At 41.0% G+C, this 16413-nt stretch overlaps 2 protein-coding genes across 2 annotated transcripts; both read left to right on the forward strand.

Annotated features, from left to right (window-relative positions):
- The first annotated feature begins 3746 nt into the window (after window positions 1-3746).
- On the forward strand, window positions 3747-5113 carry LOC110701654 (putative uncharacterized protein DDB_G0286901). Its single transcript, XM_021879267.1, has 2 exons — window positions 3747-3817; window positions 4417-5113. Exons 1-2 carry the CDS (start codon window positions 3747-3749, stop codon window positions 5111-5113), a joined length of 768 nt encoding a protein of 255 aa, XP_021734959.1.
- A 51-nt stretch (window positions 5114-5164) lies between these two features.
- Window positions 5165-6244, forward strand: LOC110701655. The gene has a single exon (XM_021879268.1). The coding sequence runs from the start codon at window positions 5165-5167 to the stop codon at window positions 6242-6244; it is 1080 nt and encodes a 359-aa protein (XP_021734960.1).
- The last annotated feature ends 10169 nt before the right edge of the window (window positions 6245-16413 follow it).

Genomic DNA, 16413 nt, shown 5'->3' on the forward strand with positions numbered 1-16413 from the left:
CTCCCAAGCCTCATATAGAGTTTCATCTGGCTCTTGGGCAAAGTTCTGAATAACGCTCCTTAGTAAAGTTGTTCTCTCTGTGGGGTAATATTTATTATAAAAATTCAAGGCAAGAGTTTCCTAGTCAGTAATACCAAGTGCAGTTCTATTCAAATCATTAAACTATAATTTAGCTTTTCCACATAATGAAAAGGGAAAAAGAATCTCCCTGATTTTGTGTTGCGTGACCCCAACTTATCTAATGGTGTTGCAATACTGGCAGAAATCTGCAATGTGAAGATTAGGATCTTCACCCTTAGCTCCACTGAATTGCTTCCTCTCTATCATTGTGATAAATTAGGGTTTGATAAAAAATTGCCCTCTATCAAGGGCCGGTGTAGGAGTAAGGTGTGGAAAATTGGTCAAGGATGGCTGCGAATAATCGCTAAGCTTCTTAGGTGCTGTCATCTCTGATTCTGAATCTTAAGGGATTTCTGAATCATTGGAATCAGTTGGAGGGTCTCTTCAATTATTGTTGTCCTCGAAGCCCGCTAGGATTTATCTCAGGATCGAATGGAATATAACCTGATCTGGAACACCTGGGTATAAAACAAAGAAATAAAGATAAATATGAGAATTGCCTCAAAGAACTAACGTTCTCTGAGACAAGAGGGGATAATCTAGACTAAAAAAATAATCAGAAAATAAAAATATAACCGTTTCCCGGACAACAGCGCCAAATTTTAACAGGCTAAAATCGTAATCACCCATTCTAAGATAATACCTAAATCCACTAACTATGTAGATAGGGAAAAAGGGTCGAACCACAGGGAAACTATTCATAATTAATCAATATAATCTAAATTATCAAGTAACGAAATTGTTGTTGTAAAAAGAAACTATACCACGGAGATTAAGTTTAATGAGCAAATCAATAATAAGGAAGCCTAGGGTCACAGGTTCACCAATAATTAATAATCCGGGATAAAACAAATCAACCAAAGATTAACATTGCACATGTAACATGATTAACAGGCTCTCGCTATTTATTAATCAACAAAGAGTTAACAGGCTCTCGCAATTTACTAAGTCTAAGTTCCTATTGAAATTAGCCTTTAATATCAAATTAACATATGCTCGATTTATTAATTCAATATTGCTATACTTTTACAATCAAATCACATTTGCTCGATTCATAATCTAATTGTAAAGAATTAAAAAAATTCAATAAGAAATTATCATGCAATGTCAATAATCAATGATAATAAATTAGCCCTTCATATTAATTACGGATTCCCAAAACCCTAGAATTAAACTATTCACACATAATTAAATCTAAACTAAATAAAGCAATTAAAGGAGACATGATGAATTAAAGAAATTGAAATACTAAAACTAATAAAGAGGAAAATGTTTCCAAAGTTATCGAAAACAAGGAGTTGAATCAAGAACCAAGTATGGAGTTTGTAGAGAGAGGGTAATTAGAGAGAGAAAGTCTAAGAAGAGAGGTAAAACAAATTAAAACTACTCAATCGTACTTATATAAAAATCTCTAATTATTCCCAATTAAGAACTAAGTAATCTTCGAAGAAGCGTCCCCAGAAACACGCGCCCGATCGGGTGAAGGGCCGCCTGATCGGGCGCACCTTTTTCTTTGCAGCATGCTTCTAACAGCCGCGCTCGATCGAGCCAATGCTTGCCCGATCGGGCCCGGCCTAAATTGGAACCTTGGATTTTGATTGGGCTATTTCTTAACCCATCTTTGGATTTTCACTTAAGGGCTTTAACCATTCGGCCCAATGCTCGTATTTCACATGTCGAGCTCCTCCAATGTCTGTAGTTGCTCCATAAAATCCTGGGAAAATGCTCCAAAAGCATACTTCCCTACAAAACTCAACCAAAACTACGAAAACACTAGAAAACACCAATTAGTAATAAAAGTGGCTCTAACCAGCCAAAAACAATACTAATTGTGACCATACGACGGGGGTAAAATACCATATATAATAGACATATCAGCGACCCACTGAGTTGCGCGTGTAAACTAGTCACTAAAATGACTGGAATGCAGATTTTGATCCGTTTGATTATTTTCCAACGATTTTAGCTCGTTATTAGACGTAATGGCACACAAATTATCAAAGTTTTTTTTTTACTTGCTTCGCATTTTGTAATTTGTTTTCTTCTTTGATAGATTTTTGCATCATTTTGCATGCACACCATGCTTTGTGCCTTCCATAAGCATATGTTTTGAACGTTTTTCGTAAAAGTGTCTTAAGATGTTCCATAGTGGTGCTTTACGTAAAAGCTCCCATAGACAGGTTTGTCATTTTACTGTACTTACGTTATAAATGTCCGACTTTTCTTCTTTTTTCACGTCCACAACAAAATGGAAGGCGTCATCAGCGTAAAAATGCAAGGCGTATCATACAACGTAAAATTGTATGGCGTAGGTGACGAGAGGAAAACTAGGTCGTTATCTAATCTTCCCTCGGTCAAACTTATTTATAAATACTTAACAAACCTAAATACGAGTATAGAGGCAAGTCAAGGGTTGAACTTAAAGGAACGGTAATGTTCAAATGTTTTCGATTTGGGTGCCTAAGCTAGGTCGAAGACGAAGGTAAGAGAGAATAATAACAAGTAACAAAACAAGTAACAAAGGAAATAAACACTAGGAACAGGGATAAACAAGTAATCTTGTCAATTGCAACAACTTGGAAAGAACATGCCAATCAAAGGTTGTGAAGACTAATGATAAGAGAAATCAATTTGAATCAAGAGCTATTTCTTAATTGTTAAGCTAGGGTTCACTATAAATAACAAACTAAGAGAATCGCAATCAAAACCAATCGATAATTGTGATTCCTGAATCAATTGTTCGTGTCATTAGCAATTACAATGCAATCTAGCATAGTTCTCAAGGCCTAATTGAATTACACACATGCAAACCTTCACTAATCACTTTAATCTCAACGATCAATCAACACAATTCCCAAAATAATCACAATTAATCAATCATACAAGTTTCACCCAATTCCTAGCCAAATAACTACTCAAATATCATCTTCTATCAACAAATAACTAAAGAAATAAAGAATTCACAATATATCAAGAACAAGTACACTAATCAAGCATCAAACATCAAAATCAATTCAAACAACACATGAAATTGAATAATGCAATAAAGAGGAGAGAGAGTAAGAAATCCTCATTGATTGATAATGGAGATCTTCAATACAATTGTCATCTTGAACCTTCAACCTCTTAAATAACCATTAAAATTCCTCACTTTCTTTCTCTAAAATCTACTCCTATTACTAACCCTTGATCTAAAGAGAGAAGCTCTCAACTTAGCTAAGAAATATGTGGTCTAATTCTAATTCTAATTGTTTTTCTCTCTAACACAAAAATGGGTATTTATAATTACAAGGTTAAGAAAAAATAAAAGAGAAAAGAAAAAAAAAAGGAAAAGGAAAATAAAATAAATGAAAATAAAATAAATAAGAAAAAGAAAAAGAAAGTAAAATGAAAATAAGAAAACAAAAGGAAAATAATAATAATAAAAAAAGAATCGAAAATAAGAAATCAGTGGATTTCAATTTTTGGTGCTCTTAGTTAGGAAATAATCCCATGCTTCTCACATCCTCTATCACGCACCATCAAAGCTGCTCATCCCCATCAGCTATAATTGATCAACGACCAATTTACACCTAGCTTGTGCGCAAGCAACAATGGTTTTGACCACCCTCATGATGAGCGCACATATGGGTCTTCAATTGGAGTTTAATGTTGTTGTTGCTGCTTTCGAATATCTGATGTTGGAGGCTAATTGGTGGTGAATTAGTTGAAGGCGTCAGTTGCGGTTTAAAGGTGGTCCAAAGGTGGTGTTTGTTACAGCTGGTAGTGGCTGGAAGGTGGTGCGAAGGTGGTGATTATTGCGGGCGGTGCTTGGAGGTGAAAAGTATGTTAAATGCGGGAGCAGAGGAAATGTGTGAGTGAGAATTGGCTGGAACAGGGCACGACTTCCACGCCCACGGTAAGCCCGCAGCCAGACCTCGGGGGCTTACTGCCTGATTTTTGGCTGCTTTGGTGTACGCGATCCCGTGCCCACGGATGCAGACCCCGTGTCCGCGGCTGGGCTGCTCGGTGATTCCTTCTTGGGCTACTTGCTCAATTGTTTCCCTGATTGGGACCCAAAACTTCAAACATTACTTTAGATTAATACACATACCTCGATCCAAACCACACCTACATACAAGCAAACCCGAGAGGAAAAATCAAGACAAAATAAAATAAAATAAATAAAATAGAAATAAATTCTCACCAACAATGGACAAAGATTTGATGGTCCAACAATGGACAAAATAAAATAAAATAAATAAAATAGAATTTTGTCTCTAATAATAACAATGGACAAATATTTGATGGTCCAAGGAATTTTGGGAATAGGAATTCTCACCAACAAGGTAGCTTTGATAACTACAACAATGATGGATATAGGAACCAAGGAAATCAAGGTTTCCGAGGTAACTATAAAAACAAAGGTTATAATAATCAAAACCAAAGCCAAGGGTATGGGAATCAAGGCCAATCTCATGGTTTTTGTGGCCAACACCAAAATTTTGGTAACAATCAAGGTCGAGGTAATTGGAACAATCAAAATAGGGGAAATTTTCAAAACAACAACCAAAGGGGACCCCCACCCGGATTTGCTCCAAGACCTCAAGGCAATGGTGATAATTCTTATGCTCAACCCCCATCTTCCAAGACTACCTTAAAGGAGATCAGTGAGAACCAAACCAAGATTTTAAACACCTACATGTCGGTGAGTGATAAGAAGTTCAATGAGATGATGACACACAACAACATGTTTGAATTCCAAATCACTCAACTAGCCAACACTTTAAAAGATTGTGCTAGCTCTTCTTCACTACCCTCTCAAGGATTTGATCCTAAGAAACTCGTTTATTCTATCACCACAAGAAGTGGAAAAGTGCTTGAAGAGAGAGTTTCTAGGAATAGTGAGGAGGATGAGAAGAAGAGTGATTGTGATTCAAGTAAGGAAAAAGAGAAAGATGTGTCAAAGAGTGTGAGCAAAGAGGAAGTCCATGAGAAAAAGAAGAGTGTTTAGAGAGTGCAAGAGGAAGTAAGAAAACCCGACCTTCCATATCCCCAAAAGTTTATGAGGAACAAGTTAGATGAACAATTTGGGAGATTCCTTGACATGTTGAAGGAGGTCCATCTTTCTATCCCTCTCACCGAAGCTATGACCCAAATGCCTAGATATTCCATATTCCTTAAGGATATTTTGAGTGGCAAGAGAGAGTGCAATGAGATAGATTCGATAGTGCTTGTTGAGTGTTGTAGTGCATTGATTCACAACGACCTACCAAAGAAGATGAAAGATCCGGGCAATTTCTCTATTCTTTGCAAAATCAGGATTAAGTTATTTGAAAATGCTTTGTGTGACTTATGTGCTAGTGTTAGCATTATGCCTTACTCGTTGTTCAAGAAGCTTACACTAGGAGAACTTCTTCCTACAAACATGACCTTGCAATTGGCGGATAGATCTATTACGTTCCAAAAAGGAAGAGTTGAAGAAGTTCCCCTTAGGATAGGTGGTTTCACAATTCCCGTAGATTTTATTGTGTTAGAAATTGAAGAGGATGACCACATTCCTATTATTCTAGGGAGACCATTCTTAGCTACTTCTGGTGCTCTAATAGATGTTAAAGGAGGTCGTATCACTTTGAGAGTTGATAATGAAAAAGAAAGTTTTAAGCTAAAACCGATGCATGAATCCTTGTCTTTTGTAAAAGGAGTCATGAATGATAATTTTCTTTGTTCATTGGATAATGTGTGTGTGATTAATTCTTCAACTAACGGTGTTCATGAGATTTTTGATGATGTGCTTGTGAAGTTTGATGGCATGAAAGTTAGTGAAGAAGAAAAGCTTTCAAAGGCCAAGGACGAAGAGAATATTGATATTCCACATTGGTTTGAGCTTTGTCCTCAAGAGGAGGAAGATGGTTCCAAGGAAGTGGATGGTGTTAACCTGTCTACAAGAAGGAACAAGGCCAAGAAGAAGGCAAGGGCTTCTAGGAAGAAGCGAATGAGATTGAAGTCGAAGAATGAGAAGGTTGTTTTTGAAGTTCAAGCAAATGAGGTTTCATCAAGCAACAACGAGGAGTTGCTACAAATTGAAGAGAAGTTTGTACTTTCTGCCACTTTGAGTAAGGTGGTGTCCTTTGACCCTCTATAATTTGGAGGAAGGGTCGAGCTTAGGACCATAAGAAAGCGCTTCCCGGGAGGCAACCCGGAGATTTCTAACCTTTTTCTTTTAATTTCTATTTTCTTAATGTTATTTCCTTTATTTTCTTTTCTTTCACTTGTTTTTCTTTTGGAATTATATGGTAAATTCATGGAAATGGATTAGTTAAATTGAGCACGAGCAATGGATAGGTGTTTTGCGGTTTTCAATGTGATGTATATTCGATTTTATCATATTTTGAGGTAACAAGGGTAAGAAATATTAGTGAGGTAAGATAGGGAAATTGTGCTAAAATTTGAAGAAAATTTGAATTTGGTGAGTTCATTGGGGTGCTATCAAAATTTTAGAGATGTTGAACCCACATTCTTCATGTTTAGAAACTTATCATTATGATGGGTTCGAAAATCCCGAGATGATATTGAACAATAAGCCTACAAATGAACACACCAAAGAAGCAAAAAGCCGAGTTGCTCTGTATGGCGCGGGCACTCCAGGGGAAGGCGTGGCCGCGCGCAACACGAGCGCAGGCGCACAGCCCAGCCGCGCGGGCACGCACCCCTGTAGCCGTGCCTTTACCTTCTTCTTTCCCCTTTCTTTTCCTCATTTCTCCTTCTTCCCTATCATACTCAAACGCATCCCCTCTCATCTCACTCTCAAAAACGCACAAACCCTAACCTCTCTCATCAAATTTTATCACACAATCAACCAATTTTCAATCTAAAACATTAAATCTTCCCACTTTTCCATCCTTTTCAACAAAGAATACACTACTTCCATCCATTTCAACCTTCAATCTCTTTCATCCATTGTTGAAGCAAATTGGGGCTTTTTCGTTTTTGAGGGAATTGGTGGCCAAAACTTGTTCAATCTTGCATCTTGTATGGTATAAACATCTTCTTTTACTCTTAATTTCATAATTATGTCATATAGTTGCAAGTATTAGATTGTTGATGGTTGTGAATAGTAGTAGTATGAATTTTTGTGATTTTGAAGATTGATGTTGAATTTTGGTTGATTATATACATTGTTGGTGATTGTTATTGCCTCACATTGTGTTGTTTGATGTTTTTGTAGATAAATTGGGCATGATTATTGAGAATTGTTGAGGTTGGATTTTTGGTAGTGTGATATTGATATTGTTGAGCATTAGGTATTGGTTTCATTGTGATTGGTGTATGGTTGGAAAGCAATTGTTGATTTGAATTGGTGGTGATTGTGTAAATTTGGGATTGTTTGATTTTGGTAGTGAGTTTTTTAATGACAGTTGGAGGGAATATTTCAAGCATTACCCCAAACTTGGACCCCACTGTGATCATACACTAAATCATGGTGGCATCCAAAGGGAAGGAAGATAGAGCAAAAGAGTCTCCAACAAGTTTTAGGAACTTGTAAACCATTCACAGGGGGAAGGTTATACCCCTTAACAATCCAGGAGATTGTTAACTCCAATAGGTGATATGAAATAACCAACAAAACCCAAGAAAAAGGGAGGAGAAATCAAGTAACTACAAGTTCAAACCAACAAAACAAGATAAACCTATCTCAACAATCACCAAGATATATGAAATAGGGATCTTAGTCAAAGCTAACACCAAGTAAAGCTAGGATTAAGGTGTAACCAAAAAGATTACAAGGGAGCAATCACAAAGAAAGCAAGATAATCACAAAGATTATGGTAAAGAGAGAAAGTCTATTTGATTACAAAATCAAGCAAAGTTCAACATTAATTGAGATACAAAACATCTTAAAACTACTTAAATAGTTCGCACAAAATGAGAAGAAAACGGGAAAAGGTTCGGCCAAACTCTGGGTAAGTTCGGTCGAACTTGGGGGTAGGTTCGGCCGAACTCTTGGTAAGTTCGGTCAAACTGTCCTGCTCCTGGTTCGGTCGAACCTTTGGAGTTCGACCGCTGCTGCAAAACTGAGAAAATCAGGTTGGAAACTGGCAAAATGGTTCGGTCGGACTTCCTAGGTTCGGTCGAAGCTCTTTAATTCTTCTTGTCTTCTTCAAGTGTGATGATGGTTAGTCCCGAAAGGTGACCCCCAAGGAGCTTGGCCCGACTTCGTGTCATGACAAGTGGCAAGTCTTCCACTTCTTCCACTAAGTTGCATGCACCCACGTCAAACCCCTCTTCTTCAAAAGGAATTGCCCTCAATTCCGGTTCATCATCACAAATATTATCTTCAAAAAGAAAAGGAGCAAGATCACCAACATTAATGGTAGCATGAGCACCAAAGTCTCCCGGTAGTTTGAGCTTGTAAGCATTAGGTCCAACTCTCTGTACAACTTCAAAGGGGCCTTCGGATCTTGACATGATCTTGTTCTTTCTCTTAGCCGGGAATCATTCCTTCCAAAGACGGAGCCACACAAGATCACCTACATGGAATTCCCTTGGCTTCTTGAATTTGTTTGCTCTTGCCTTGTAACTCTCATTTGCCTTCTCAATTCTCTTCTTGACATCTTCATGAAGCTTTTTCATCGTTTCCACTCTATCTTTTTCCTCAAAGCTCAACTCCTCTTGAGGGATACTAGGCAACAAGTCAAGTGGTAGGCGGGGATAGAAGCCATACACTACTTCAAATGGTGTCTTCCCGGTAGCTATGCAATGAGACCGGTTGTAAGCAAATTCAACTTGAGGTAGCTTAAGATCCCAATATTTCATGTGTTTGCTAATGATAGCTCGGAGAACGGTGGACAGGGTACAGTTAGTCACCTCTGTTTGGCCATCAGTTTGAGGGTGACTAGAGGTACTAGACAAGAGCTTGGTTCCCACAAACTTCCATAAAGTCTTCCAAAAGTAGCTCAAGAACTTTGGATCGCGGTCCGACACAATACTTTTTTGAATGCCATGAAGCTTCACCACTTCTCTAAAGAACAAGGTAGCCACATGAGAAGCGTCATCGGTCTTGTGGCAAGGAATGAAGTGAGCCATCTTGCTAAAACGATCAACCACAACAAACACGGAATCATTTTGCCTTTGAGTGCGAGGGAGAGCAACCACAAAATCAATACTAAGATCATACCAAGGGTGACTAGGGACCGGAAAAGGAGAGTAGAGTCCTTCACGGTATTGACTCTTTGCCTTGTGACAAGCCCAACAACGAGCTACGACATCTTTCACATCACTAAACATCTTGGGCCAATAAAAGTGCTCTCGAAGAATTTCATATGTTTTTGCAACCCGAAAGTGTTCGGCTAGTCCTCCTTGATGAGTTTCCTTAACAAGCAACTGTCGATGAGAGCATTTCGGAACACAAAGCTTGTTTCCCTTGAAAAGGAAACCTTTTCCACCATGAAAGAGCCATCGACCCCTTCCTCACACTTCTTCATCAACCCACCAAAATCCTTATCATCGCGATACAACTCTTTTAGCAACTCAAACCATAAAAACTTTGCATCAAGAATAGTGATCATACAATGCCTCCTTGAAAGAGCATCGACAACAACATTGCTCTTCCCTTCCTTGTACTTAGAAGATAAAGTGAATGATTGGAGGAATTCAACCCATTTGGCATGCCTTGGATTCAGTTTATGAGAACCATTGATGTACTTGGGAGATTCATGATCGGAGTGTAGTACAAATGGTCTAGGACTCAAGAAATGTGACCAATGATCAAGAGCCCTCACAATAGCATAGAACTCCTTGTCATAGGTACTATACTTCATTCTTGCTCCACCAAGATTCTCACTAAAATAGGAAACCGACCTCCCTCCTTGCACAAGAACCGTTCCAACTCCAACCCAACTAGCATCACATTCAACTTCAAAGGGTTGATCAAAATTCGGAAGAGATAAGATTAGAGCCTCATACAATTTATTCTTGAGGGTCTCAAAAGCCCTTTGAGCCGATGGTGTCCACTAAAAAGTACCCTTCTTCATGCATTCGGTCACCGGGGCCAAAATAGTGCTAAAATTCTTCACAAACCTTCGATAGAAGGAAGCTAGTCCATGGAAACTCCTAACTTGATTGAGAGTAGTAGGAGTATGCCAAGATTGAATGGCCTCCACTTTACTAGGGTCCATTGAGATCCCTACATTTGAAATTACATAGCCAAGAAAAACAATACTATCCACCATAAAAGTTTACATTTCCAACTTGGCAAAAAGCCGCCTACTTCTCAATATTTCAAATACTTGCCTCAAATGTTTAACATGATCAAGTTCACATTTTCTATAAACAAGTATGTCATCAAAATGAATAACAACAAATTTACCAATGAAGGGGCGAAGTACCTCATTCATGTGCCTCATAAAAGTGCTAGGAGCATTAGAGAGCCCAAATGGCATGACTAGCCACTCATACAAGCCTTGGTTTGTCTTGAAAGCAGTCTTCCACTCATCTCCTTCACGCATGCGAATTTGATGGTACCCCATCCTCAAGTCAATCTTCGAAAACACCTTGGAACCATATAACTCATCAAGCATAACATCAAGTCGGGGAATAGGGAAGCGATAATTGATGGTGATGTTATTGATGGCCCTACTATCCACACACATCCTCCATGTACCATCCTTTTTAGGAACAAAAAGAGCCGGAACCGAACAAGGGCTAAGGGATTCACTCACAAATCCTCTGTCAATCAACTCACCAACTTGTCTTTGAAGCTCTCTTGCTTCATCGGAGGTACACCTATAAGCCGGTCTATTAGGAGTTGTGATCCGGGAATAAGATTGATTTGATGCTCAATTCCCCTAATAGGTGGCAAACCGGGGGGGAGATCATCGGAAAAAAACATCATGGAACCCAACCAATACTTCCTTGACAAGGGGGTTGACGAGTGGAAAACAAGGTCGTTATCAAATCTTCCCTCGGTCAAATTAAATTTATAAACACTTAACAAACCTAAATACGAGTATAGATGCAAGTCAAGGGTTGAACCCAAAGGAACGATAATGTTCAAGAACTTTCAATTAAGCGCCTAAGCTAGGTCGAAATTGAAGGTAAGATGTTACAATAACAACTAACGAAACAAGTAACCAAAAAATAAAACACTAGGAACAGGGATCAACAAGTAACCATGTCAATTGCAACAACTTGAGAAGAGCATGTCAATCAAAGGTTGTGAAAAACTAATAATAAGAGCAATCAATTGGAATCATAGAGCTATCTCCTAATTGTTAAGCTAGGGTTCACTATGAATAACAAACTAAGAGAATCACAATCAAAACCAATCGATAATTGCAATTACTAAATCAATTGTTCGTATCATTTGCAATTACAATGCAATCAAGCATAATTCTTGAGGCCTAATTGAATTACACACATGCAAACCTACATAAATCACTTTAATCTCAACAATCAATCAAAACAATTCCCAAATTAAACAATCATACAAGTTTCACCCAATAACTAGCCAATAACTACTTTAACATCATCATCTAATAAACAATCAACTAAAGAAATAAAGAATTTACAAAATATCAAGAACAAATACACTAAACAAGCATAAAAAATCAAAATCAATTAAAACAAACATGAAATTGAATAAAGCAATAAGGTGAGATAGAGTTAAGAATGCTCATTAATAATAGAGAAGATCTTGAACACAATTTTCACCCTTGTATCTTCAATCTCTCAATCACCATTGAAATCCTTCACTTTCTCTCTCTAAAACTACTCCAAATTTAGCCTAATCTAGAGAGATAAGCTCTCAACCTAAGAGAGATAAAACTATTCGAAGAATAAGAATTACATGAATGAATAATCATCAAAAACCCCCCAAAAACTATCTATAAACAAAAGGAGAAAAGAAGCTTAAAATCGTAAAAGACCCGGAAGCCCGCGCTCTCGGAAAAATCGGCCGCGCCCGCGGAGGAGAACGGACACCCGAAAGCCGCGCCGGAGGCCCTAATCGGCGCCCGCGGGGAGCCCGCATCCAGCCCTCGGGGACTTATTGCCTAAAATCGGCAGAAATAGGTTGCAACAGATTTAAAGGGGCAACTTTGGAAGGATATAACTCACAATCTATGAATTGTATGAAGGCGTGTGACCTATCATTGGAAAGCTATTCAAGTCTAGTTTTCAACCCAACAATAATCACCTCAATCCAATTTGTAGAAATAGAGATATGGCCGAAACAATACACAAAGGTCCTTTTTGATACTTTCAAAATGTTTTGGGTGTTTTTGTCCCTTGGGAGAGTTACAACACGAAGACTGATCCGCAGTGAGCTGTACCTGTAAAACAAACGGAGACACCAGTTGGGTGGTGCTCCGCCTCCGACGCACAAGTCAGTAACTTGAAACGGAATAGAGAGAACAGAAATTTAGGTGGGTATCTGTTCGGATTCCAAGCTCAGGTCTTTCTCTGATGTAAGAGAATAAGGGTGTAATTAATGATTCAATGTGTCCCTCAAAGTGGGGAAATATCTCCCTATTTATAGGGTCGTTGGAAAATGCGCCCCTATCTAGGTCACTTGACCTAGATTTTAGTGGGCTGCGCCGTTTTACGGCGTGCTTAGGAATCTGGGCCTTTGAAGGCCGCCATTTTGGAAACATATCTGAGGGAGCCAAGTGTCAAGAGGATGTTGGGCCACATGGGCCATCCTAAGCTCGACACGTGGCGACCTCTCATTGGTCCACATGTCTAGGGTAAAAATACCCTAAACATTTGCCCCTCACAGGTCGCACGTGCATGTCACGTGGGGCCTGTGACACGTGTCCACCTTTCATAGGTGAACAGTAACGGGTAAAATTTTGAATTTCAAATCAAAATTTCCCCCCACTTTTACTTTCTATAAATAGAAAGTTACCCCCCTCCTTTTCACTCTTAACGTTCATATTGACTTTTTAGAGAGAGAAAAAGAGAGATTTCTAGAGAGAGAATTTTCTCTGCTCCCGCCTGTCATAACAGCAAGTTTCAAGCTTCCGAGTGCTAGAAGTTCATCACCCGGCTCACCGGCTGTAAAAGTTTCGACCTAAGGATCTTCATCCTCATGGTCTGTAAAAACTTCTGGGTCTTCACCCAGACGGTGCCAAATGTTTTGGGTGTTTTTGTCCCTTGGGAGAGTTACAACACGAAGACTGATCCGTAGTGAGCTGTACCTGCAAAACAAACGGAGACACCGGTTGGGTGGTGCTCCGCCTCTGCCTCCACCTAAATTTCCATTCTCTCTATTCCGTTTCAAGTTACAAACTTGTGCGTCGGAGGCGGAGCACCACCCAACCGGTGTCTCCGTTTTTTTTGCAGGTACAACTCACTGCGGATTAGTCTTCGTGTTGCAACTCTCCCAAGGGACAAAAACACCCAAAAAATTTGGCGCCGTTTGTGGGGAGAGTACCTCGAAGATGGTTCAAGAGTCTGTACCACCCCCTAATCGTCTGGGTGAAGACCTAGAAGTTTTTACAGACCATGAGGATGAAGATCCTCAGGTTGAAACTTTTACAGCCGGAGACGACTCTCTCAGAACTAAACGCATCCGGCCCAGAGACACTCTTGAGCGGGGTGCTTCCCAGGCGGGTCCAAGCAGACCCCCTGGGCAGCTGGAAGGGGCAACCCAAACGGCAGCTGGATCAGACCATGTCACTCGAGACGAACTCATGAGGTTCATGACGAGTTTCAAGGGTGAAATTACAGAGCTGATCACCAAAAGCAGGGCTAACCCAAGTAAAGGTCAATCGACGAAGAAGACTCCTCTAGAGAAGGGGAAGTCAGTCAGAAACCGGCAGCCTACTCCCCATCCAAAGGAGAAGGCAGCCGGGACCATTGATTGGTAAAAAATTCTCCTTCCTGGAGGGAACACCAGTAACACTCGCCGGCCTCAGCAGCCGGTGAGAAGTAAGAAATCAACTCTTGATGCCCGGGAGATTATTAACCGGAAGAGAAACCAATCGATGTCTGAGTCGGCTTCAACGTCGAACTTTCCAGACAGCTTCAACAACATCTCTGCAGGGAGTGCACCCTCCTTGCATGAGAGCCAGACAGGCGGTAATACCGTCCATTCTGGCCCTCTTATGATTGGAGTCGTCCCGTATGTGCCTACTCAGGCTTACAGGCAGTATCCTCCTCACTTCATGCAGCCGGCCTTCTTTGGGGGACTGGCAGCTTTGCCTGCTGCGCCTGGGTGAACAACCTTTTGCGTTCACTCGGGAGATAACCGAGGCAGCTCAGCCGGCCAAGGTTAAGAATGTGTTGGTTGGTACCTATGATTGTACCACCAATCCGGAAGATCACCTCATGGCTTTCACCATCCTTATGTATCTGCAGGGGTTGGATGATGCCACTTGGTGTCGATGCTTCCCGGCTACATTGAAGGGCATTTCCCAACAATGGTTTGGCAACCTGCCAGCCGGGTCCATAGACAGCTTCAGGAAGCTTGCCTTCCTGTTTGCTTCCAACTTCTCAATGAACATCCCTGCTAAGAAAACAAGCCTTGATTTGAGCACTCTTAAGCAGGGAGAGAGAGAAGGGCTGCGCTCATATGTCAGGCGGTTCAACCTGATCAGAATTCAGATTCAGGGACTGTCTGATGAGGTAGCTTTTACAGACTTTTTTAAAGGTCTTAGAGACGGGTCGACCTTTAAGTTCGACCTAGTCAGAAAAGGGGCTTTCACCCTACAGGCGGCCCTGAGGTAGGCGGAAAGCTACATTCAAGCGACCGACTTCTGCTCGCCTGGTAGCCAGTCGGACTCTAAGAAGTCTGACAAGCAGAGAGATAACCGGCCTTCTCAGCTGGCAAAAAAGAAAGGAAAGAGGTCTGGGCGGTTAGTGACTCTGACCAGCCGTCCCAGAAGAAGAAGAAAGAATTTAAACCGTACGTCCCAAAGTACGAGTTTAACAAGGACTGCAACTCCATCCTCATGGAGATAAAGGACCGGCTGTCCCTTGAGAAGCCGAATCCAATGAAAAGTTCCGTTCAATCCAGGAACAAAAATAAATTTTGCCAATATCATGAGGAAGTTGGCCATGACACCAACGACTGCTTCAGCCTAGAGTGGACGTTGGACCGTCTGGCTGACAAGGGGATGCTGAAGTCCTATATTTCCAAGTCCCCAGCTGGGGCAAAAAAGAAAAACAAGGGTCAGTCCTCCAAGACTACCCCCCAGCCTGCTAGTAGTTCGGATACCGACAAGGAGCCGGTCTACACTATAGCAGGCGGGTTTTCATGAGGTGGCCCTATCATCAGGGGCACCAAGAGCCATCTTCGAAAGATGGACAAAGATGATGATGAGCAGGAGGAAGCCAGCTCCTCCTTCCCAGACGTCTTTTAATCACTGAGAAGGACAGGGGCAGCGTCCGCCGCCCTCATGATGACCCGGTGGTCATTGAATGTAAGGTTGCCAACCAGCTGGTTGGACGAATCCTTATTGACACCGGCAGCTCATCAAACATCATCAGCCTCCGGTGCTTGCAGAAGCTGAAATACAATATCAGCAGCATGCATCCGGTCACCCACCCCTTGGTTGGTTTTGGGGGTGGGATGGTCTATCCAGCCGGAAGAATTGATTTACCCATGCGGCTGGAGGAGAAAGGCCAGGGATGACATATTGTCGTCAGATTCTTGGTCGTTAAGGAGCTGACCGCCTACAACATTATTTTAGGCCGTCCAACCCTCAACGTACCCAGGCAGTAATCATCCCATCTCTCATGCTCATCAAGTATGAGAAGGATGATGACACTGTTGGTTCCTTGAATGGGGATCATAAGACGGATCGGGAGTGCTACCTCTCAGCCGTCAGGGACACTGTAACCCCAAGTGTCCAGGAACCAAAAGACCTTGACAATGTCAAGGATGCCGATCCAGCACCCGCCCCACCAGCAGCCGGTAAGAAAAGAAAGGCACCTCTGCTGGTGGAGGTGAAGAAGGAGAAAAAATAGCAATCACTGACCGGTGAGCGGTCAGATGAGCTCCGTCCCCAACCGGCTGGAGAAAGCATTGATCTCGTTCTGGATAACAGCTGTCCAGAACGTACTGTTAAGGTTGGGACGGTTGCTCATGCTACTTTGGGTGCAAACTTGCACCTTTTGCTGAAGGAATTTAAAGACATCTTTGCCTTTGAAGTGGAAGAGATGCCAGGTGTCAGCCTGGATCTCGCTGTCCATAAACTCGCCGTGGACCCTAAAAAGAAGCCCATCCGGCAAAATAAAAGAAACCACGGCGAGGAAAGAAGTCAGGCGGTAGCTGCCGAAGTAAAAAAGCTGCTAGACGCCAGGTTCATT

The sequence above is a fragment of the Chenopodium quinoa genome, unplaced genomic scaffold, assembly GCF_001683475.1.
Source record: "Chenopodium quinoa cultivar QQ74 unplaced genomic scaffold, ASM168347v1, whole genome shotgun sequence".
Taxonomy (NCBI): Eukaryota; Viridiplantae; Streptophyta; class Magnoliopsida; order Caryophyllales; family Amaranthaceae; genus Chenopodium; species Chenopodium quinoa.